The 22,813-nt window shown below is 39.7% G+C and overlaps 1 protein-coding gene across 3 annotated transcripts in view; it reads left to right on the forward strand.

Annotated features, from left to right (window-relative positions):
- Nucleotides 1–22,813, forward strand: part of mcur1 (mitochondrial calcium uniporter regulator 1) — a 42,947-nt gene that overhangs the window by 11,425 nt on the left and 8,709 nt on the right. For all 3 annotated transcript variants that reach the window (XM_072283654.1, XM_072283655.1, XM_072283656.1), the window contains exons 3-6: nt 9,564–9,667; nt 15,486–15,587; nt 16,192–16,233; nt 21,528–21,599. In XM_072283654.1, coding sequence (XP_072139755.1) covers nt 9,564–9,667; nt 15,486–15,587; nt 16,192–16,233; nt 21,528–21,599 — 320 coding nt within the window. The remainder of the gene's footprint in view (nt 1–9,563; nt 9,668–15,485; nt 15,588–16,191; nt 16,234–21,527; nt 21,600–22,813) is intronic.

Genomic DNA, 22,813 nt, shown 5'->3' on the forward strand with positions numbered 1-22,813 from the left:
ATAATCCATGTTTTTTTTTTAAAAGGACAAAACCTGTGCAATTTGTAACTGTTTGATTTTCTGTAGACCTTTGTAATACCATGGGCTGTTCCTCAAACAGGCATGTATAAATGCAAGTTACACTAAAGAATATTGTGTAATTTCATGAGGTTTAGTGTTGTATTGCAACATGGGTCCTTCAGTAGACCATGTCTGTACTGATCATATTTTTACTGATCCCATTTACCAGTTCTTGACCCACAGCTTTCTATGTGCTGACAATTCAAGTGTTTATATAGATACTTGTATATTGTGAGAGTATCTGCCCCAGCCCCTGCCTCCCACTCAGTCGGTGCTTATCAAATTCCAACCACACTCTGGATGTTCTTCCTCAGATCCTGTCTAAACCTCGTCCCTTACAGAAACCGACTAATTTTGGATTGCTGTGGGAAAGTTTCCCACCTTTTATCCGCTCTATACTCCTCATGCATTTGCATATCTGTCAGGTCTTCTCTAGGCATCCTTTGCCCCAATGAAAATAAACCCAATCTGTACTCTTAACTGTAATGCTGCAGCCAAGGTAACATCCTAGTGAATCTCCTTTGCATTCTATCAGTTATATCTTTTCTCATACTGGGAGCAGAACTGCACACAGTACTCCCGTCTGTGGCTTAACCAATACTTTTTAAAACTCTGCCATAACCTCTCTGCTCTTGCAGTGTTTGCTGCCTTTCCCATCTGATGTACTTATGCTGCCCCCTTCAGGGATTCTTGGACTTGTACACTAAGTTCTTCACTACTCCCTGGAACCCTAGCATTCATTATGTAAGTCCTTTCCTTATTGGTCCTTCCAAGGTGCATTACTGTGCTCTGAATAGACTCAATGCCATTTACAGAGGGATCGGCATTGTCCTGTACCCTCCGATTGTTCTCGGTGAGCAACAAAAATGTTACTGTCTTCTGTAAGCTTAGTACTCGTATATCCTGTATTTGTATTTAAATCATTAATGTAAATAACTAATATAGAAAAACTGAATCATTCAAAAAAGAGCCCCCAATATCACTCTCTACTTCCCATTACCAACCCAATTTGTTGGCGATCTCCCATGTGGTGTCTTGTCAACAGCCATAACAAAGCCCTTCTATGTATCTTTGTGTAATCCCTGGCTCTCAGGATTAATGCAGATTAATCCTGTCCCTCATGATTTTTCTGTATTTTCCTACCAGTAATATTTGACTCATTAGCCTGTAATTACCTGATCCTGGCTTATCCCTACAGTTTGTCTTGAATAAAGAAAGGTACCACATGTACTGTCCTCCAATAATCACAAGCCTCACCTATGGTCAGCAAAGATTTAAACGTCTCTGCCTGGGCCCCATTAACTACTTCCCATGTCTCTGGGACTGTGACCATAACTAGCCAATGCCTTGAAGGTCAAGGAAGATTGCCATTTGAGAGTTGTATGGTATTCAGTGATGAAAGAAGCAAGATACTACTATAAATACAAGGTGTCGTCATTTCCACAAAAGAGCACCTGATACTCTTTTATTATTTGATTTAATTGTAACTATTAATTTGATAACTGGTCCTAGTTTTACAATACTAGTGGAAATAGATTACCAGAGTTTTTGTAGGTTGCGTGAATTATTTTTCAACGGCATTTCCAATCATCAGTGATCATAAAGTAAATAGACATTATTTTTTCTTTTGCAAAATGTAGCAACCATATTTAGTTCCTGTTTGCTGCTCACCTTTTTGATCTCTAAATTAATATTTCAGACAGACCAGTTTACTTTAGGAATAACCTGGAAATTGTGTGGCTGGACTGTGCTCAACCTGTCCTATGTTTCTGTTCTGCTTCCAGTGGCATCCCTGCAATTCCACTTGTCATTAACACCTTCTCTCAGGCTCCTTGAGTTCTCCCTAGCACAGCAGGACAGCCTGAAAGTTGTGGTTGGATTTCAGGCAGTGCAGACTGAGGTTCTTACGACACACAAAGCTGTCTTTTTTTCCATGTTTCCAAACGATGTGGTGATCAGATGCATTTGGAGTTAGTTGAAGTACTTTAAAATGTTTTTATTATTTAAATTCATTTAAAAATTAACTTTATTGAATTACAAGTATTACAATTTCACATTATTTCCACGTGGTTTGGTGAAATGGGGTCATAAGGTTGAGAGGTCAGAGGTAAAGTATGTCTAGAGCTTTTTAAGCATTTTGCAATACCTGACATATGCATGGAAGGTACTTATTGCTTCTGTATAGATGCTTGGCTAGCTATCAGCATGATCAGACTGCTGGTTACCCTTGCCTTGGACTTTCTGCCTTTTTTTTTACCTACTGCTTGGTCATCTTAAATTTAGTTAATCTTCTTGCCTTCTAATGAATCCAGTAACAGAGTCCTAGCATTGTAGAACACTGAAACAGGTGTTTGGGCTCACCATATCCATGAACTCCTGGAGGATTTCAGTAGGTCAGGCAGCATCTGTAAAGAGAAATAGTCAATGTTTCAGGTTGAGATCCTTCATCTAGGCTGGACCTACTGAGGTCTGCCAACGGCTTTTTTTTTTTACTCCAGATTTCAGCATCCGTAGTCTCATGTCCATGCTGTCCAAGCACTGTATTTCCCCTCTCGGTCTGTGCCTTTTTCTGCTTTGCTGATTCAGGTGCTTGATCTAGATACTTAAGTGTTCTCTGCTTCCACCACCACCTCAGACAGTGTGTTCCAGAGTCCCTCCACCCTCTTGGGCACACGTTCTGGGTTCCCACCACCATTTGGATGAAAAAATTCTTCCTTGATCCTCGCTAAAGTGCATTTAAAAATCATAAAATGCTGTAAATACTCAGGAGGTCAGACAGGATCAGTGGAAAGAGAAACCAATATTCCATCTATTGATGCCATGAAGTTGATGGGTTATATGCAGCTATTTGCATACCCTGTAATCTATTCAGGACTCCATGGGTCCAGGTATGTAGGGAGAGGTCATGTGCACCTTTCCCAGATCTCTGGCATGTTTCATGTTTCTCTGTCTGTGCACTATGACATGGAATCTATGAATTGGTCTGTGTATGGAAGCTAGCTTCTGTTTCAGCCTAAAACATTCACTGTTTCTTTTCTGAGGTGCAGCTTAGCCTGCTGAGTATTTCCAGCATTTTCAGTTTGTATTTTAGATTACAAGCATATGCACTTTTTTTTTTATGGTTTTCATCTGTAAACTTCTTCCCTGCTGTTATAGATAACATTAAAAAAAATTATCCAACTATGCCTCTCAGTTTTATTTACCTCTGTCAAATTCTTCCTTTGCTTGAAGGAAAATAAACTCGGCCTATCCATTCTTTCCTCACGACTAAAATAAATCACCCCAGAAAACATTTTGATTTCTCTTCTCTGCACCTGTTCCAATGCAAGCACCCTTTCTGTGGATAAATGGTCTGTATGTCTTTCATTTCCAGCATAGGTCTGTGCTGCCAGCTTCAGGGATCCTCACACTTGTTCATGAAGGTCTCTCCATTCCGTAGTCTCGAGCTACACTCATTGTGTATGCCTTACTTTTATTAGTCTTCCCAAAGCCTTTACCTTAGAATTAAATTCCATCTGCCCATCTTGCCAACTGATCTGATCCTCTAGCCTGTCTACCCTCCTCAGTATTCAATTCTGTTACCTCTTATTTTATTCATTCACATACAACGTGGAATAGGCTCTTCTCGCCCTTCAAGCTGTGCTGCCCAGCAATCCCCTGATTTAATCCTAGCCCAATCACAGGTCCATTCACAATGACCAATTAACCTACCAACTGGTTGGTCTTTGGACTGTGGGAGGAACCAGAGCACCTGGAGGAAACCCACACGGTCACTGGGAGAACATGAAAGCTCCTTACAGGCAGCAGTAGGCATTGAACCCAGGTTGCCTGTACTGTAAAGCATTGTATAGCCACTAATCTACCATACTGCCCCAATGTTCACATCATAATCAGTGTATATAACAAATAGTGTGGGTCTTAGCAGTGTGAGGGACCATTAATTACAGGTTTCAACCTTCTACCATCACACAGTTACAAAGCCAATTTTGGGTTCAATTTGCTAACTTTATAAAGTATATTTTGGATCTCGTGGGCTTTAACCTTTCGGTCCATTCTTCCATGTTCTTTTGTCAAAGGCCACTTGGAGATAGATGTATGGTTGTCTTTTTAGAGTTGGGTAGTGCAACAACACAGCTGGTAGAGCTGCTACTTCTGAGGGACGTTGCTGAGAATATTGTGGGGTGGGGGAGTAAAATAAGTGAGATTAATGTAAGATTTGTGTAAATGGGTGGAGGACAGTGTGAATTTTATTGGCTTGTTTCCATGTTGTATCTCTCAATGTTCTAAATAGACTGTAGGAAAACAATTTTGTAGTTGGAAGGTCTCTGGTGATGAGTTATAAGACCATAAGATATAGGAGCAGAAGGCGGCCATTCAGCCCATCGAGCCTGCTCTGCCATTCAATCATGAGCTGATCCAATTCTTCCAGTCAACCTCACTGCCTGGCTAATCAAAAACCTATCTATTTCGGCCTTAAATACACCCAATGACTTGGCCTCCACAGCCACTTGAGGCAACGAATTCCACAGATTTACCACCCTCCGACTAAGGTAATTTCTCGGCATCTCAGTTCTAAATGGACGTCATTCAATCCTGAAGTCGTGCCCTCTTGTCCTAGAATCCCCTACCATGGAAAATAACTTTGGCATATCTAATCTGTTCAGGCCTTTTAACATTCGGAATGTTTCTATGAGATTCCCCCCTCATTCTCCTGAACTCCAGGGAATACAGCCCAAGAGGTGCTATACATTCCCTTACGGTAACCCTTTCATTCCTGGAATCCTCCTTGAGAATCTTCTCTGAGCCCTCTCCAATGTCAGTATATCCTTTCTAAAATAGGGAGCCCAAAACTGCACATAATACTCCAAGTGTGGTCTCATGAGTGCCTTATCGAGCCTCAACATCACATCCCTGCTCTTATATTCTATACCTCTAGAAATGAATGCCAACATTGCATTCACCTTCTTCAGAACCAACTCAACCTGGAGGTTAACCTTTAGGATATCTTGCACAAGGTCTCCCAACTCCCTTTGCATCTCTACATTTTGAATTCTCTCCCCATCTGAGTAAAAGCCTGCCTGTTTATTTCTTCCACCAAAGTGCATGAGCATAGACTCTCCTTTTTTTCTGGTGTGTGCCTGCATGTGTGCGAGTCTGTGTGTGTCTGCATGTGTGCGAGTCTGTGTGTGCGTCTGCGTTCGCGTTTGTGTGTGTGCACGTCCGTGTTGGTGTCTTTTTCATGACTTTTTACAAGGCACAGAGCAAGAGACTATGTGGTGCACCACTCCTCACACAGACATTTTCGCGGTATTTTTCCCTCTTATTTTACGAGGTCGAGTTGCGACCTCGACACTCAACCCGGCACGGATGGAAAGCGTACTCAGGAGCGGATCTCCCTTGACTACCCTGCTTGTAATTTCCTCAAAGAATTGCAGTGGGTTTGTCAGGAAGGATTTTCCCTTCAGGAAACCATGCTGGCTTTGGCCTATCTTGTCATGTGCCTCCAGGTAGTCCGTAATCTCATCCCTAACAATCGATTCCAACAACTTCCCAGACACTGATGTTAGGCTGACAGGTCTATAGTGTCCTTTCTGCTGCCTCCCATCCTTCTTAAATTGCGGAGTAACATTTGCAATTTTCCAGTCATCTAGTACAATGCCAGAATCTATCAACTCTTAAAAGATTATCGTTAATACCTCCGCAATCTCTCCAGCTACTTCCTTCAGAACCCGAATAAGCCTCATGCTAGAATAAGCCTCGCCCATGAAACTCTGAACACATTTGAAAGACAGCAAATCTGAGCTTGATATGATAAAAGTTTTGCATTGCTTTTAGAATGTGTCCAGTAATTGCAATTTAAATTAAAAAGGAAATCAATCACAACAGTTTACACCATTAACAATGTTAAACACTCAGTCTTTAAATGGGGAAGTTACTGCTGCCTAACGTAGGGCTCACATGTTCTGTGGAGAGCCAGAGCAGGTTCCCAAGTATTTTGGGATTCCATTTTGTAGTTGGGCTCTACTTGAGCTCAGCTCTGTTTCTGGGAAGTGGTTCATGAAATTCGGTCAGCAAGTTTCGGATTTGCAGATTCATGCAGGTGCTTTTAAACTACTTCTGCGTTGTTCAGTGCCAACAGTTCAGGGGAAACCCAATGAAATTCATTTTGTTGTAAGCATTATCTCTGCCAAAATTATCTTTCAAACATTATTCTGACTGAATAGGTATCATGTTTGGTAAATGGTACTCTGATATTTCCTGTGTGGTTTGACAATAGATTGAAATCACTGAAGGGGAGTGGTGTTGGGGAGTAGTGTGACTAAAGTGCAAGGCAAGGGTGTTGCCTCCAGTCTCAGAGATTGAGTATTGACTGTAGCTAGTACCTTTGTGATATGCAATTTCTGCACCTGCTTTTAAAACTTCAGATGTATACATTTAAAATCAATTGTATGATAGAGGTGGAAAGAGCAAAAGCTGTTTATGTCAGTAAACAGAATAACATAGAACATAATAAATTATAAGCAGATGAGGGTCTTTTGGTGTCTTGTGCCTGCTCTGCGTTTAACAAGACCTTTGCTGATCTTTGACCTCTAAACCAAACCTGGATCCATGAAGTTATCAGTCTCCATTTTGAATACACTCAACTAGAGAATCTCTAGAATTTTCTTGAGTAAAGACTTGCAAAGATCAAAATATGTATCTACCCCCATCCCCCAGTGATCCCTTGTTTTGATTCCATGACACCTAGTTCTTGACATCCCAGTCAGGGACAGCCTTTTCCCTACAATTCCCATTTTTGTATCCTTCTCTGAGATCAACTCTCATTCTCAGTCTGGGGCTATACAGACTCTGACTGGAGGAACTTGTGTTACTGGTAGTCCCAACCCTCATACTCCCTCTTGCCCAATCCCAAGAATCAATCCAGCAGACCTTCATTGCACTGAAGCATATTCCTCCTTCGGGTGAGAGACAAAACATGTACACAGTATTCAAGGTGTGGTTTCATCACAGTCTGTGTAATTACAGCAATATATCTTTACTCAAATTCCCTTGCAATGCAACTTACCTTCCCAGTTGCTTGCTATATTGCACATAATTTGTAGTGATCTGTATACTGAGTCATCTAGGCCTCTCTAATTAACAACACTTTTTGGTTCCTACTTTTTTTATTCTCCTAATGTGGGTAACAGTAATTGTTTTTACATAACATCCTATCTGCCATGTCCTCAACCATTCAGCCAACCTGTTTATATCTTTGAAGTATTTCTGCATCGTCCTCACAACATCCATTGGCCTTTGTCATCAGTAAGCTTCCTCCCTCTTCCAAATTATTAATACAGATTGTGAATGGCTGTAGTCCAAGCATCAATATTTGTTGTACAGCCTTCCAATGCAATAATAACCTAGTAATGTTTATCTGTCAGTTAAGCAATCCTCAGTTCTTGGCTTTGTATTACTACAATTTCATGTAGGTCTATTTTGTTTGATAACCTTTTATATGCACTGAATCCAAAGTCTTCTGAAAATCCAAATGGATTATATTTGCTAATTTCTCTCTTTTGGTCTGCTGGTTGCATCCTTGAGAACACAGCAGAGGATTTTGAAAGCTTGATTTCCCTCTCAAATACTGTTCACTCTATCCAATCCTAAGTTAAGTGGCTTACTACCATTGCCATGATAATATTCTGTAATTTTTCCAGTAGTGATGTCAGTAGTATCCAGTTTTCCTCTGCTTTCTTTAATAGTGGGGTTACAGTCTCTAATTTCCAATCTGTGTGAACTGTTCAGGTATCTGAGGATCACTGCCTCTCTCAAATCCTTGGGCTGTGGAGATTTATCCCTTTCAGTGAAGTTAATTTCTTTCAGCTAATTCCCTCCAGTCTCTCTTTTTATCATATTCAACTTTCTTGTATTTCATTTTTTAAATTCATTTGCTGAATTGAGATTTTTTTTTCTGAACCTCTGGTGCATTTTTTGACTTTTTAGTGGTATCTTTTGATCTATACACTTCGCCTGTCAGCTGTGGTTGGTCCAATCTTCTTGCTTCCTGTTTTTGTGCCTTGAACTATATGGATGTTGTAAAGTGTGCATTAATCCTTCAAATATTAGTCATTGCTGTATACAGTCTTGCCTCAATGTACCTTAGCTGGCTAAAGTACCTTCTGTCGTATTGTAAATCCTATCATAGAACAAAAGGAAAATGTATTTGTGAATTCATTAAATAGAATTGGATAGAAATTTAGAAATATTGACCCTTGTCGTATGTGAGGATTTGGGGACAACCTTGGCAGACACTGGAGGTTTAATGTCCAGAAGAGATGTAAAAATAAGGTTTCATCTGTTCACTGAGCCTAAAAGCTCTCTTGGCACATTCAGATGGGGAGGGGCAGTTAGCCCTGTCTCCTCGAATTTATTATTCAATCATGATTGTTGGAAAGGATAATTATTGTTATTACGACCTTGCTGTTTGTGGGAGCTGATCTGTAGACATTGCTGGTTGCTGTTAGACTGCTTTAGAATATATATAAATGGGGGCTGTTTTTCTTTTATGGATTTTGACTTGAGGATATTGTACATATGAAAACTAAGTGATAAATTGCATTTTATTTTTATACAGCTGGTAGCTATGAAATAAATGAGGCCATTAGGAAAATTTAAGGCAATATTTTTCATTGAATACAAAACTCTTTACCCATGCTTCCTGATGTAGATAAAATGTTTTTTTTAAGTATTTATAAGAAAATTTAAGGAGAAAACTGAATTTGGGCTCTGTTGGTTTAGAGATAGACAGGTTGTAAGACCAAATTCAACTCTGCAGTTCTGGTTCTCATCTTATTATGGGTTCATAGAGCAGAGGTTAAAAATAAGAAATGAACCACAATACTCATTCCTCAGTCACCAGTTATTTTGAATGCCACTTTAAGAAAATACGGTGCTACTCTACCCTTTTGGTGCATGTTCAAAGTAAACTTATTATCAAAGTTTGTATATGTTACCACATAATACTTTGAGATTCATTTTTTGCAAGTATTTACAGGAAAATACAATAGAATTTTACCAAAAAAGCTACATAAACAGATGGAGACTGACAAACAGCCAATGTGCAAAGGAATATAAACTGCAAATAAAAATAATACTGAGAAGATGAGTTGTCAAGAGTTGAAAATGTCGGTACTTGGTGGTATCAGTTCATAACAGTGAGTGAAGTTATCTATTCCAATTGAGGAGCCTAATGGTTGTAGGGTTTAAAACGATTCCAGAATCTGGTGACATTGTCCCTATGGCTTCTGTACCTTCTACCCAATGGTTGTAGAGAGAAGAGGGCATTGCCTGTGTGGTGGGGGTTTTTGTATGCTGCTTTCTTGTGGCAGTGCTCCATGTAAATGTGCTCAATGGTGGGGTGGATTATGCAGTATCCACCACTTACTGTTCCTATAAATTTTACTCTAGTATCTTTGTCTGGAAGCTCCCCTCTTAGTCTGTTGCTATTGTTTCTCTTTCAGGTTTCAGCTCTAAACAATCGGAGGTTGTGGTAACTACACTGCTGAGAGTCATGAATTCTAATATGGAAATTACATACAAAGACATGGCGACAAAAAATCAACAAGTAAGCCAGCAGCAAAAGAAAAAAATAATCAAATTACCACAGCTGTTGGAAATTGTACAAAAATACAGGAAATACTTGATCAGTCTGCATCATTTGAATCAATCAATATATATCAAGTTATTTATCTAGTGTTTTTCCAATGATGCTGCCTTACCTGCTGAGTATCTCTGGTATTTTCTAACAAGCCTTTGTATCAATCACATCATTCTTTGTAACCTGCACCATCTTCAATGGGATCCTACCATCAAGCACATCTTTCCCTGCTTCACCACTTTCTCCTTGCTCCAGGTATCATTCTCTACGTGATTCTCTTATCCACTTGTCCTTCCCCACTGATCTCCTTCCTGGTACTTATCCTTGCAAGGTGGGACAAGTGCCACACCTGCCCCTACACCACCTCCCTCCTCATCATTCAGGGCCCAATTAGTCCTTTCAGGTGAGATGACACACACCTGAGAGTCTTTGAGGGTCATTACTATATCTGGTGCGCCCAGTGTGGCCTCTTCTACATCAATAAGACCCAATGTAGATTGGGGGAGCGCTTCGTCAAGCACCTCCGTTCTGTCCGCCACGTAGTTCATAGTTCAAGTTAATTGTCATTCAACCACACATGAATACAGCCAAATGAAACAGCTTTACTCCAGGGCCAATCGTCATGCACAGCACAAGGCACATATAGTGCATATCAGATAGTAAGCACATATGAGATATCAGTAAAATACAGTCACACAAAAAATAGTCCCCAGGACACTGAGTCCAGGAATGTTGCAGCAAGCTGCAGTCAAATACAACATGGCTTTTCTTCTGCTGAGCGAACATGGGGGGGTGGGGTGGGCAGGGTTTGTACCAACTCCAGCTTGGGTGCTGTGCTACACTGCCCCCAGTGCTCCGGTGGAACGTATGACTCCAACGCCTCTCTCCTGGGCAGCTGTAAACAGGCAACACCGAGGCCACATAGCTCCCCTGCTGTCTGCCAATAAATTAGTGAATTGCACTCGCAGCATTCCACACTAACAATGTACAGCAGGGCCTTGTGATTACAAGGAAAGCAAGTTAAGACAATCACTTGCTGTTAAGCTGCACACTATTTGAGCACGGACTCCAATGTCCAATGCTTCTGACAGCAATACCAAGTACAGCTCCTTCTGTTTCTCCACCAATCAGGAAATCATTGATGGGGTAGACCTGCAGTACTTCAAGTTCTTAATGTCCAGCAGGGTCTTGGCAATCATAAAAACCTTCGGTTGACCCTGTTAGAAGCTGCTGTGACTAAGCATGCTGCTGTCTTACTGGAACTAATCCCTTCTGTATATACAACGGTTGAATATTGCGGTGGACACCCATTTCATTTGCAGTTCCTGTTCCAACATGTCTGTCCGTGACCTCCTTTAATAGCACCATGAGGCTACTCTCAGCTTATAGAAGCAACACCTCATATTCTGTCTGGATGTACTTCAATCTGATGGCATGAACATCGATTTCTCTAACTTCTAGTAACTTCTTGCCCCCCCCCCCCCATCTTTCTCCATTCCTCTTTCTGGCTCTACTCATATAGCTTTTTCCCTTTTCCACACCTGTGTATCACCTCCCTCTGGTGCCCCTTCTCGTTCACTTTCTCCTATTGTTCACTTTGTCTCCTATCAGATTTCTTCTTTACCTTTTCCACCTATCACCTCCAACTTACTTCATACCCCACTCCCCAATCCACTCACCTGGTTTCACCTATCACTTGCCGGTTTGTACTCCTTACCCTCCCCCCACCCCCCCCACACACTTTCTCATTCTGACTTCTGCCCCTTTCCTTCAGCTCGTAAGGAATCGGAGATCCTGATGAAGGGTTTTAGCTGGAAATGTCAACTGTTTATTCTTCTTTATTTTTATTTTGTTTATTAAATTGTTTATTCTTCTGCCTGACCTGCTGAGTTCCTTCAGCATTTTGAGTGTTGCACCGGTATTTTCTGTGTTGTTTCTGCCCAGTAATATGGTGAACTGTATAAAACACATTCTTAGCTGAGAATATAATTTAACTATTATATTTAATTGAGCTTATAATTCTGCTTATGATTCTGATTCTAACAAGTCAGCTTAAAGAGCCTCAAACTACACAGCTTTCAAACATAAAAAATATTCCATTCGTTTTTAATCTTTTTCAGTATGTTGGCTCTTATTCTGCTTTTGCTAAGTTGTGGTCCTATTATCTTTCCCATAAAATATGTGGGCCTCCAAACAAGTTTTTTTCAATTTACCTTGAATTATCTTTTTTAAAAAAATTAAAGAATTTCTTTTATTTAAATGTTTCTGCTGCTGCAATATAACATTTTTGTTTTAAATGGTACTAAACTGAACAGGCTCTTTTGGAAATTAGCTTTATGTTAAGAGCTTTTAATGTTTAAATTTATTTTAACCTGACCAGTAAAGGTTGTGCAATATGGTCGAGGTATTGGGCATAATACCACTGTAGAAACAAATCTAACCCTCCCCCCCCCCCCACATTGGTATTTAAAATTATTGCTGAATGTTGAGAACATGAATTCTTTAGTTTGTTTCTCATTTTCACAGGCATTAATGGATATGTTAATAAAATAGAACCATGGTACAGAAGGAGACCTTTCAACTTATTTGTTTGTGCAAGTGTTCACTCTTAATCACAAACTGTCTAACATAATCTCAATGCATCCTTGTCTTATTCTTTTCAAATGCTTAAACCATTTTTAAGCACTGTTTGCTTCTAATTCCCTTGATCTTTGTCACAATCTTACCCAGTTACCAGTTTGCCAACCATTTCTATTTATCCTTAATCTTTTGTGATTGTGGGAGTTTTTAATGGATTTCTGAGGAAAGACAACTGTCCCCAATACTCAAAGAATAATGTCACATAATTTAAAGACTAGAAATACTTTTTACGTGCGCTTGTGCTTGGCCTCAAAATATTGTCATTATTGGAGAAAACTAACAATTCAGTCTTTTGTTTTGACTCCTTGGCTTTGACATTCTTATTTGAAAGCCTTTTGAATATCTATGTACAAAAATAAAATGCTGCAGATCGTGCAAATCTGAAGTCAAACTCTTCAAAATGCTGAAAAAGGTTAGCAGATCAAGCAGTACCTTCAAGTAAGAAAGAGGTTGCACTGTATGCATATTGCATATAATTCTGGTTGCCTCTATATGGGAAGGATGTTGAAGCTTTCGAGAGGGTGCAGATTCAAGGCTGTTTAATGTTATTTCATGTACACAAGTGTAGGGAACGTCGACTCAGACCATGAGAGGCCAGATTGGAAGTCTGTGTGGGGTGCCACTCCTCGCACAGACATTTGAGCAATGTGTGATCAAGAACACAAACACGCTGCCACAGCTGAGGCTCGAACCAGCGACCTTGAGATCACTAGACGAACGCTTTAACCACTTGGCCACGTGCCTAACACAACTGTAAAGGAGAATTAAATGTTACTCCAGATCTGGTGCAGCCCAGAAAAAAAATTAAGAATGCTCTAAATCTAAATAAGATAGCTTGTATACATTGATTTTATGTCCATAAAGTGACAGACAGGAAACGACCAACTAGTGGTGGATTTAGTGGGTGGAGGTGTTGATGAGCCTTATTGATTGGGGAAAGTAACTGTTTTTAAGTCTGGTGTCCTGGCGTGGATACCATTGTGACCTCCTCCCTGATGGGAGTGGGAGTAGGGTAGGTGGGATCCTTCATGACATTACTTGCCTTTTTCTGGAACCTTTCCGTTTATATGTCCTTGATGACAGGTAGGCTGATGCCGGTGATGCGTTGGGCAGTTTTGACTACCTGTTGTAGAGCCTTCCTGTCTGCCACAATGCAGTTTGCATACCAAGCAGTGATGCAGTTATAACGAGAGGTTGGACAAACTTGGATCATTTTCTCTTAAGCAGCGGAGGCTGAGGGAAGATCTGTTAGAGGTTTATAAGATTGAGAGGCATAAATAGAGTAGACAGTATCTTTTCCCCAGGGTTGAAATGTCTAATACCAGAGGGTATTTAAGGTGAAGAAGGTAATTTCAAAGAGCCGTGAGGAGCAAGTTTTTTTTTACAGAATGGTCAGTGCTTGGAATGGGCTGCCTGGGGTATTGGTAGAGACAGATACATTAAAGATAGGCATGTGAATGTGAGGAAAATGGAAGGATATGGATAAGTTCAGTTGCCCATTTGATTACTAATTTAATTGGCTTGGCGCAACATTGTGGGGTGAAGGGCCTATTCACTGTTCTATTTTCTTAGCCACTCTATTTATCTATTTAGCAAAATGTTACTTGGCAGTGCTTCCGAAACTTTCAAACACAGGAGATTCTACAGATGCTGGAAATCTTCAAGAACACACAAAGTGCTGGAGTAGTTCAGAAGGTTGGGCAGCATCTATGAAGAGGAATAAACATTCAATGTTTCTGGCTAATACACTCCATCAGAACCTGAAGGCTTTGAAACATCAACTGTTTATTCCTCTCCATAGATGCTGCCTGACATGCTGAGTTCCTCCAGCATTGTTGTGTGCGTTGCCCAATCTTAGAACCTCTGCATCAGAGAAGGATGAGGGTGGTAGGCACATTGGAGTGCACCACTTGCACATTTCCCATCCCAGTCATACATGATCCACATTATTACTGCCCTTTCATCACTGCTGGATCTCAATTCTGGAATTCCATGTTCAACAACGCACAGGAGGACTTTCACCAGAAGAACTGCAGTAATTCCAGAAGCTGAATTTAAAGATGAGTAATTGACACAAGTGTTAGTTTGTTGGGTGAAGTCTGCCAACCTACAAACAATGTCATTATGAATAGCGAACTTCGAAATGTGTTAACACTAATTAGCCATATTCCCTTCACCCCCAAGTATTTTCTCATTGCTGTATCTTTATTGCACTTGCTGTTTGTCACTGAAGTTATGGAGTAGCTTCTCAGAAGTTACACAGAAGGTAGACAGAATGAAGTGTGTGCACTATTTTCCTCCCTCTACCCTCCACTGCTAGTTCTCTGGTATTCTGGTTGTACTCTTTAAGCTCTGAACTTTGGGAACAATGATGAGATCTGGCTGTTCTCACTGGTATTCTGTATTGTGTTTACGGGGTTCAGGTAACTCCAAAATCTATCCCAAAAATAAAGGCAATCATTTTCTCTATTAAGACCCACAACAGTGTGATTTGGTGGTGAACATCTAAGCACTGAATTATATCCAAGCAATTTAGAAGAGCCAGGAAAGTAAATGGCATAATTATTTATAATAGATACCGAATTTATTTTTTGAAATACTGGTGACAACCTGCAGCTCAGCTGCATTTTTGAGTCATCTTGAACAAAGCAGACATATTTGCATATTTTAGCTCTGGTTATTCCATACCTTTATTTTTAAAAAGCATACTCAGTTTCATCAGAGTTTGAGTAGAAATGTTATCTGGAAACTGAAGTAATTATATTGCTGAGGTAGTTAGTGGCTGAAAAGTAAGTTGAAATACAAGTATGCAAATTTTGTACCACCGGTATTATCAATGTTTTCCCCTTCAATTCAGTAGTGTAAATGGAGCAGTTTAAATAAATGGTGCAAGGTATTTCTAAGTTAAGATTAATAATGCAACTTGACTGATTAGCTTCAGAAAGCGGTGATTTGCAAATTTAAAAAGCTCTTAATGACGATTTGAAGATCTAACTTTTTCTTGGCTGCTGATTATAACATATAAATTAAGATTTTAATTTGATATTTGCTTAATTGTGTAACTCTTATACGGACACCTGTATTTGTCTTTTGATTGAAATGATTCATTGTCTTGGATTAAATATTTCTTTGTATTTAAATGCAGGAGATAATGCTTCAGCAGATTATGTCACACATAGCAGCTGTAAAGAAAGACATGATTATATTAGAAAAGAGTGAATTTTCAGCTTTGCGGGCTGCAAATGAGGTAAGGATGTGTCAAATTGAAACTAGGTTTATAAATCAGTAAAGTCTAGGTCACTGGGATCTCAGCAACTAGAAATGTGAACTGTTGCTGGAGGATCGCAGTGTTGAGATTACAACATATGAAATGATATGGTTATAATCTGCCCAGCCTATACAAAGGATACTCTTGCATCAACATCATATTTATAATATAGATCAGAAAAGTAACAGGGAAAAGTGAAGTGTGTGAATAATTTTAGTGTTATCAACACATCCTGTGATAATTATTAAGTGGGCTTCCTCTGTGCTTGTTGGAATAGTAACAGTAGGAGATTACAAATGACCATGTGTTTTCTGGAAGACAGTTGATGAGCTGTCAGTTGAAGGAGTTATTTAAACGCTGCATGGAGATCAAATTGTTGCTGCTGTTTATATTTAAGCTGGTTAAGTCGAGGTTTTAGAGTTTAAGAATGAAACTAGGCTGTCTTTCTATGATTAGAGTGAAAGCTGGTAGAGGTGTTTAATTTTGAGTTAAAGTAAAAGAGCTGAATGAAAGTATTTTAGAAGTTGTGTAAATCTGGTCTTCACTGCAAAGTTTTAAAAACTAATCATGTCTTCTTTTTCAGAAACTGAAAATTGAATTGCAACAATTAAAAAAACAGTTAACTGTAAGTCTTTTATTGGTATTGCAGATGTACTAATTGATAAATTGAAAACTAGAAATGTTAACAGTAGAAAGTTTAGGGGTAGTGGTTTTTAAGTGTATTTATAAGATGCTGTTATATCAGTGTTTGTACAGGAAATGAGTATTTTGACTATTTCTTTACAAATGCCTGTGGTCTTGGTTCCTATCTCACATAGTGACCACACCCTCTCCACATCTGAGCTCTGCTCTGAGTTTGGTAACAGCCATCATCAGGATCTTTATTCCACCATATTTTTTTCAGAAAGAAAAGGTGAAATTAAGACTCAAGGTTTGGAAAGATATTAACCCTCAAATAACAATAAAGGGAGAAAAGTCATGCTAACCTGGTCCAGTGCCCAGAATTACCACCACCTGCACCAGAAAGTGTGGTGATATGATGTGGAAGTTACTATACAACTTCAAAAATCCAACATCATCAAGATACTATCATGGTAAATCCAGATGATACTTTGAGTTATTTGTCATTTTGTGCTACTCTTGTCTCAGGGTTTCTCCTCTATTTCTATTTTTGGGAACATAAAGCATGTATATGTTGGGAACAGAAGTAAATTAATGTAAAGTCTACTTTTGCAAATATTTAATGAGTTAAAATGAATAAATTTGAATTTTATCTTAAAAAGCTAAAGAAACTGTAGAGCCCATATCAAGACTGGAGAATTGACATCTATTATTCTGTGGATGATATTTAAAAAGGGTGGTTAAGCCCCCAACATTTATCTGGACAGTTTGTGACAAAATTTGATACTTTGGTTAGACTTCGTAAAAACATTTGATGAAGGTTCAGCTGAGAATGTGTTTAAGCTACAATAGATCTGCTCAAGTAATTTGACCCAATCAATAGACCAAGGAACTGATTGTAGACTTCATGAGAGGGAAACCAGAGGTCCATAAGCCAAGAATCATCAAAGGATCAGAGGTGGAGAGTGTCAGTAACTTTAAATTCCTGGGTGTTATTACCTCAGAGGCCTGTCCTGGACTCATCATATAAATATAATTGCAAAGAAAGCATGGCAGCAGCTCTACTTCCTCAGGAGCCTGTGGAGATTTGGCATGGACAAACTTCTTTACATGTGTGGCAGAAAGTGTGCTGACTGGTGGCATTATGGCCTGGTGTGGGAACACCAATGCCTTTTGAGCAGAAAATCCTACAAAAAATAGTGGATTTGACCCAGTACATCACGGGTAAAACCCTTCCAACCATTGAGCACATCTACATAAAATGTTGCCGTTGGAAAGCATCCATTATTAAGGATCTTCATCGCCCAGGCCATGCTCTTTTTTCGATGCTGCCATCATGTAGAAGGTACAAATGCCTCAGGACTCACACCACCAGGTTCAAGAACAGTTACTACCCCTCAACCATCAGGTTCTTGAACAAAAGGGGATAGCTACACTCATTTAAGGACTCTTATCCTGATACCTTCATGCTCATTATTTATTGCTATTTATTCATAGCTGCATTTTTACAGTTTGTTGGCCATTAATCCTGGGTTTGGTTCAGTTGTGGAATGGGCAAATTAATGTTTTACAGTGACAAATATTACATGGTGAAAAATAATTGCTTCATTAATTATGAAATGTGATTAATACAAGGAGAGAAACCATTTGATGCTAAGTTCATATGTGGTCATGCAGTATCATTTTAAAAAAATGTTACAGGCAGTTTAAACAATGAAGTAAAGGTAGTTTGGGATCGTGAATGCTTTCCATTGGTTTCATTAAAACCTATGTGGATCAGTGTGTGCTTATGAAAGTTTGTTGTACATTCCCAAACCAAAAGCCGTGGATAAATCAGGAGGTTCGTCATCTGCTGAGGGCTAGATCTGTGGCATTTAAATCTGGGAACCCTGGTCTGTACAAGAAAACCAGGTATGACTTGTGGAGGTCTATTTCAAATGTGAAGAAATTATTCTGAGCAAAGTCAGAGGCGATATTGGATGCACGTCAACTCTGGCAGGGTTTGCAGGACGTTACTTAGTACAAAGCGAAACACAACACCATAAATAGCAGCAATGCTTCACTACCAGACCATCTCAACGCCTTTTTTGCCCACTTTGAAAGGGAGAATATAACAACAGCTATGAGCATCCCTGCTGCACCTGGTGACTCTGTGACCTCTGTCTCGAAGGATAGCTGACGTCGGGGTGTCTTTCAGGAGGGTGAACCCTTCCAAGGCAGCAGTCCCTGATGCAGTACCTGGTAAGGTTCTGCAAACTTGTGCCAACCAATTGGTGGGTGTAATCAAAGTCGTTTTCAACTGCTCACTTCTATGGTTGGAAGTTCCCACCTGCTACAAAAGGGCAACAGTTATACCAGTGCCCAAGAAGAATCATGTGAGCTGCCTTAATGATTATCATTCAGTCGCACTCATGTCTACAGTGATGACTGAGGGGTTGGTCATGGCTAGAATCAACTCTTGCCTCAGGAATGACCTAAACCCACTGCAGTTTGCCTATTGCCACAATAGGTCTAGAGCAGATATAATTCCAATGACTCTTCACACGGCCTTAGATCATGAGGACAATACAAACACCTATGTCAGGGTGCTGTTCATCGACTGTACCTCAGTGTTCAACACCATCATTCCTACAGTCCCGATTGAAAACTGAAACTCATACCTCCCTCTGCAATTGGATCCTCAACTTCCTAACTGGAAGGTCACAATCTGTGTGGCTTGATTATAACATCTCCTCGCTGAACTGGCACACCTCAGGGATGTGTGCTGAGCCCTCTTCTCTACTCTCTCTATACCCACTACTGTGTGGTAAGCATAGCTCATATGCCATTCTATAAATTTGCTGGTGATACAGCCATTGTTGGCAGAATCTCAGATGGAGACAAGAGGGCATACAGGAGTGAGATGTACCAGCTAGTTGAGTAGTGTCACAGCAACAACCTTGCGCTCAGTGAATGTCAGTAAGACCAAAGAGCTGATTATGGACTTCAGAAAAGGTTAGGTAAGGCAAGCTAATACTCATAGAGGGACCAGAAGTGGAGAGAGTGAGCAATTTCAGGTTTCTAGGTGTCAAGATCTCTGAGGATCTAACCTGGTCACAACATATTGATGCAGCTGTGGAGAAGGAAAGACAGTGGTTCTATTTCATTAGGAGTTTGAGGAGATTTGGTTTGTTACCTTAAGCACTCAAACTTCTATAGATGTACAGTGGAGAGCATTCTGATGGGGGCGGGGTGCTACTGCACAGGATCGTAAGTAAGTTGTAAAATTAGTTCCATCTTGGGTACTAGCCTTCCTAGCATCCAAGATGCCTTCAAGGACCAGTGCCTCAGAAAAGCAGTGGCCATTATTAAGGACGCTCATCATCCAGGACATGCCCTCTTATTGCCATGTTATTGTCAGGAAGGGCATACAGAAGCTTGAAGGCACGCACTCGGATTCAGGAACAGCTTCTTCCTCTCTGCTGTCCAATTTCTGAATGGACATCGAACCCATGAACACTATCCCCTTTTTTTTGCATTATTTTTAATTTAACTACTTAATGTACATGCTTACTGTAATTGGATTTTTTTTTCTGCATTTATCATGGATTGCAGTTTGCTGCTGCTGAGTTAACAAATGTCATGACATATGCTGGTGATACTAAATCTGATTCTGATTCACTCAGTCATAGGTTTTGTTCTTGTTACCAATGTAATGATATTTTAAAAAAAACAAAGTATTGACTTACTGCCTGGAAATTTTTGAAATTTTAGTCTGGATAAAATGGCATATTTAATAATTCATTTGCATAATATAATTCTACAGCTTTCTCAAAAATAAAAATGGCAAGAAAACTCTGAAATGGATTTTGAAATTTGCATTTTTAAGAGGAAGAATGTCTTTATACAATGTTTATTTTAATCCTGACAGTATTAGGAGTGTGAATGCAGTGGCTCAAAATGCATTTGAATTGTTGGCTAGAGAAGTCTGTAATGTATTTCTTGTACAAACCTTGCTGGGATACAAGAATATTTCAAGTTGCATTGTGTATACTGCTGCATAGCGTTCTTTCAAATCATAAAAGATCTTGTACAGATTAATGACAGTTTTGAATTTTGCAGTCTTTTTTTTAATTGTGAGAATTTTCCACTGTCAATTTTTTTTTAACTACTGGTTTGTTTTGAATGTCAGGAAACTTTTATTGTCGTACTCCATAACATAATGTGTAATCTACAAGCAACCTCAGCTCACAAGTTGCAGTGGTGCTGACTTGAAAACCAATTAACTGTTATATTTGCAGTTACTTTTATGTGTATGATTCTATAGAGCCCTGGAAATTTCATGAAGGTTCTTACAGTATTGTTGAATATATCTTGTACAGAATTTGTGTACTAAAAGTAACTTTTCAAATGTGACAGATCTACGCCATGTAGCTCAGAGGAAAGCAAAAAGCAAAAGCTTGTAATATTCATTAGTGTGCAGCATTTAACAGTTACTAGGAAATTAAGATTTTTGCTTACTCAATTAAAATGCTGCACCCCTTTATTTTTGGATGCAGAGACATGAGTGTTCCCCACAACTGTAAACTGCTGTCTGAGAAAGGCTCAGAAATACTTTGAGGAAAGCTAGTCAAAAGCATTATTACTATATTCCTAACATTGCCCAATGCAATTAATCAACCTGATTTTAAGATCATTGGTATAATCTGCTTTGTAGCTATTGGGCTCGTCTATTTAAGGCACTATAAGACCAGTGGAACAATGGGCATTTATCACATACTTCCCAGGTCCTCAATGATGAAAACATTTCTATTTTTCCTGTAAACTTGAAATTTAACTGTTCTATAGTTCAATGGAACAGTGTCATCAAAGGTACCAAAATTATAAGATGCATTTATTTAAATATTTGTTAATTTTACCGTTTAATTCTAGTGCATTTTAATGTTTTGTGCAGTGTTATCTCCGAGACCATAAGGAAAGAAGTTGGACATTCACTCTTAAAAAATGTTCTCCACCATTCAGTCAGATCATGACTGATCTGTGTCCTGGGCCCATCTGTCCAGTTTGGTTCTATTTTTGACTTTGGCCTTTTGATCCTGTGTACCCACATACAGGTGTGACAAATCCACTGATTTCTCCCAAAGCAGTGTTGGAATTTTTAACATAACATTTTAAGAACATGGGTATTGTTTGGCTAATTTAATAAATGTTTAATGAGTACCACAAATACTTGTCAAAATACTATTAATTAATGTCCTTTGGACTTTAATGATTTCAACTAGTTTCCACATTTAGAATAATTTGAAATTCTGCTTTTAGGATGAAGTTGTCAAAGTTTCATCAAACAATAAATTGGACCTGAATTTGGAAAAAGGTCGTGTCCAAGAAATGGTGAGAAACTTCTATACAGTACAGTAATTCGAGGCATGACTGTGCAAGTGCGTGGACGTCAACCAGTTAGAACAGCAAGAAGAGTTTAAAAGGAGACAGCTTTATTGAGCAGGCGTCAGAGTAGGAGGGCTTTGGCTTAACGGGGCTTCGGCAATAATGCGTCGAGGTGAGGTAGGTTGCCTGTGTAGAATACAGACAGGAAGTGTGTGAGGCCGGTGTTCTGTGCTCTGTGTCAGATGTGGGAAGTCCTGGAGACTCCTAGCCTTCCTGACGGCCACATCTGCGTCAGGTGCATCAAGCCGCAGCTCCTTAGGGACCGCGTTAGGGAGCTGGAGATGCAGCTTGATGAGGCTTTTTCCCAGGGCTGAACTGGCTAGCACGAGATGGCATGGTTTTAAGGTGCTTGGAAGTAGGTGCAGAGGAGATGTCAGGGGTAAGTTTTTTTTACGCAGAGAGTGGTGAGTGTGTGGAATGGGCTGCCAGTGATGTTGGTGGAGGCAGATACAATAGGGTCTTCTAAGAGACTCCTGGGTGGTACATGGAGCTTAGAAAAACAGAGGGCTATGGGTAACCCTAGGTAATTTCTTAGGTAAGGACATGTTTGGCACAGCTTTGTGGGCTGAAGGGCCTTTATTGTGCTGTAGATTTTCTATGTTTCTAGTAATGAGTTTTTAAATGTTCTATTGTTTTTGAAAAATATGGAATTCAGTATCTGAAGGATTGGTATTGACAATGTGACTATTTTTGGATTTAATTGGATTAAGTAATGTAGTCTAGTCCTGACGAAGGGTCTCGGCCTGAAACGTCGACTGCACCTCTTCCTAGAGATGCTGCCTGGCCTGCTGTGTTCACCAGCAACTTTGATGTGTGTTGCTTGAATTTCCAGCATCTGCAGAATTCCTGTTGTAGTGTAGAATGTCATGTTTACAAGTAAATCTGATCCTGAGGGAGTCATGAGGAAAGTAGCTGATTCTGAGGAAATGATTCAAAATACAAAATGGTTTAGAACCTGCTGGGAAGGACCAGCAGTTCCAAGAGGAATTGCCAATGCCTGTGTGTGCAAGTCCCATCAAGTTCCTAACAGTATATATCCCCTGTACTTCATGGCCAGCCTTTTCTAGTCACTTTCCTCCCACCTTCCAAGGATGTAGTGTAAATTGCCAATAATATGTAAATAAGCTGTTGAATTGAAGGGTGTTGATGGGAAGATGGGA

Source organism: Mobula birostris, chromosome 19 (genome assembly GCF_030028105.1).
Source record: "Mobula birostris isolate sMobBir1 chromosome 19, sMobBir1.hap1, whole genome shotgun sequence".
Taxonomy (NCBI): domain Eukaryota; kingdom Metazoa; phylum Chordata; class Chondrichthyes; order Myliobatiformes; family Myliobatidae; genus Mobula; species Mobula birostris.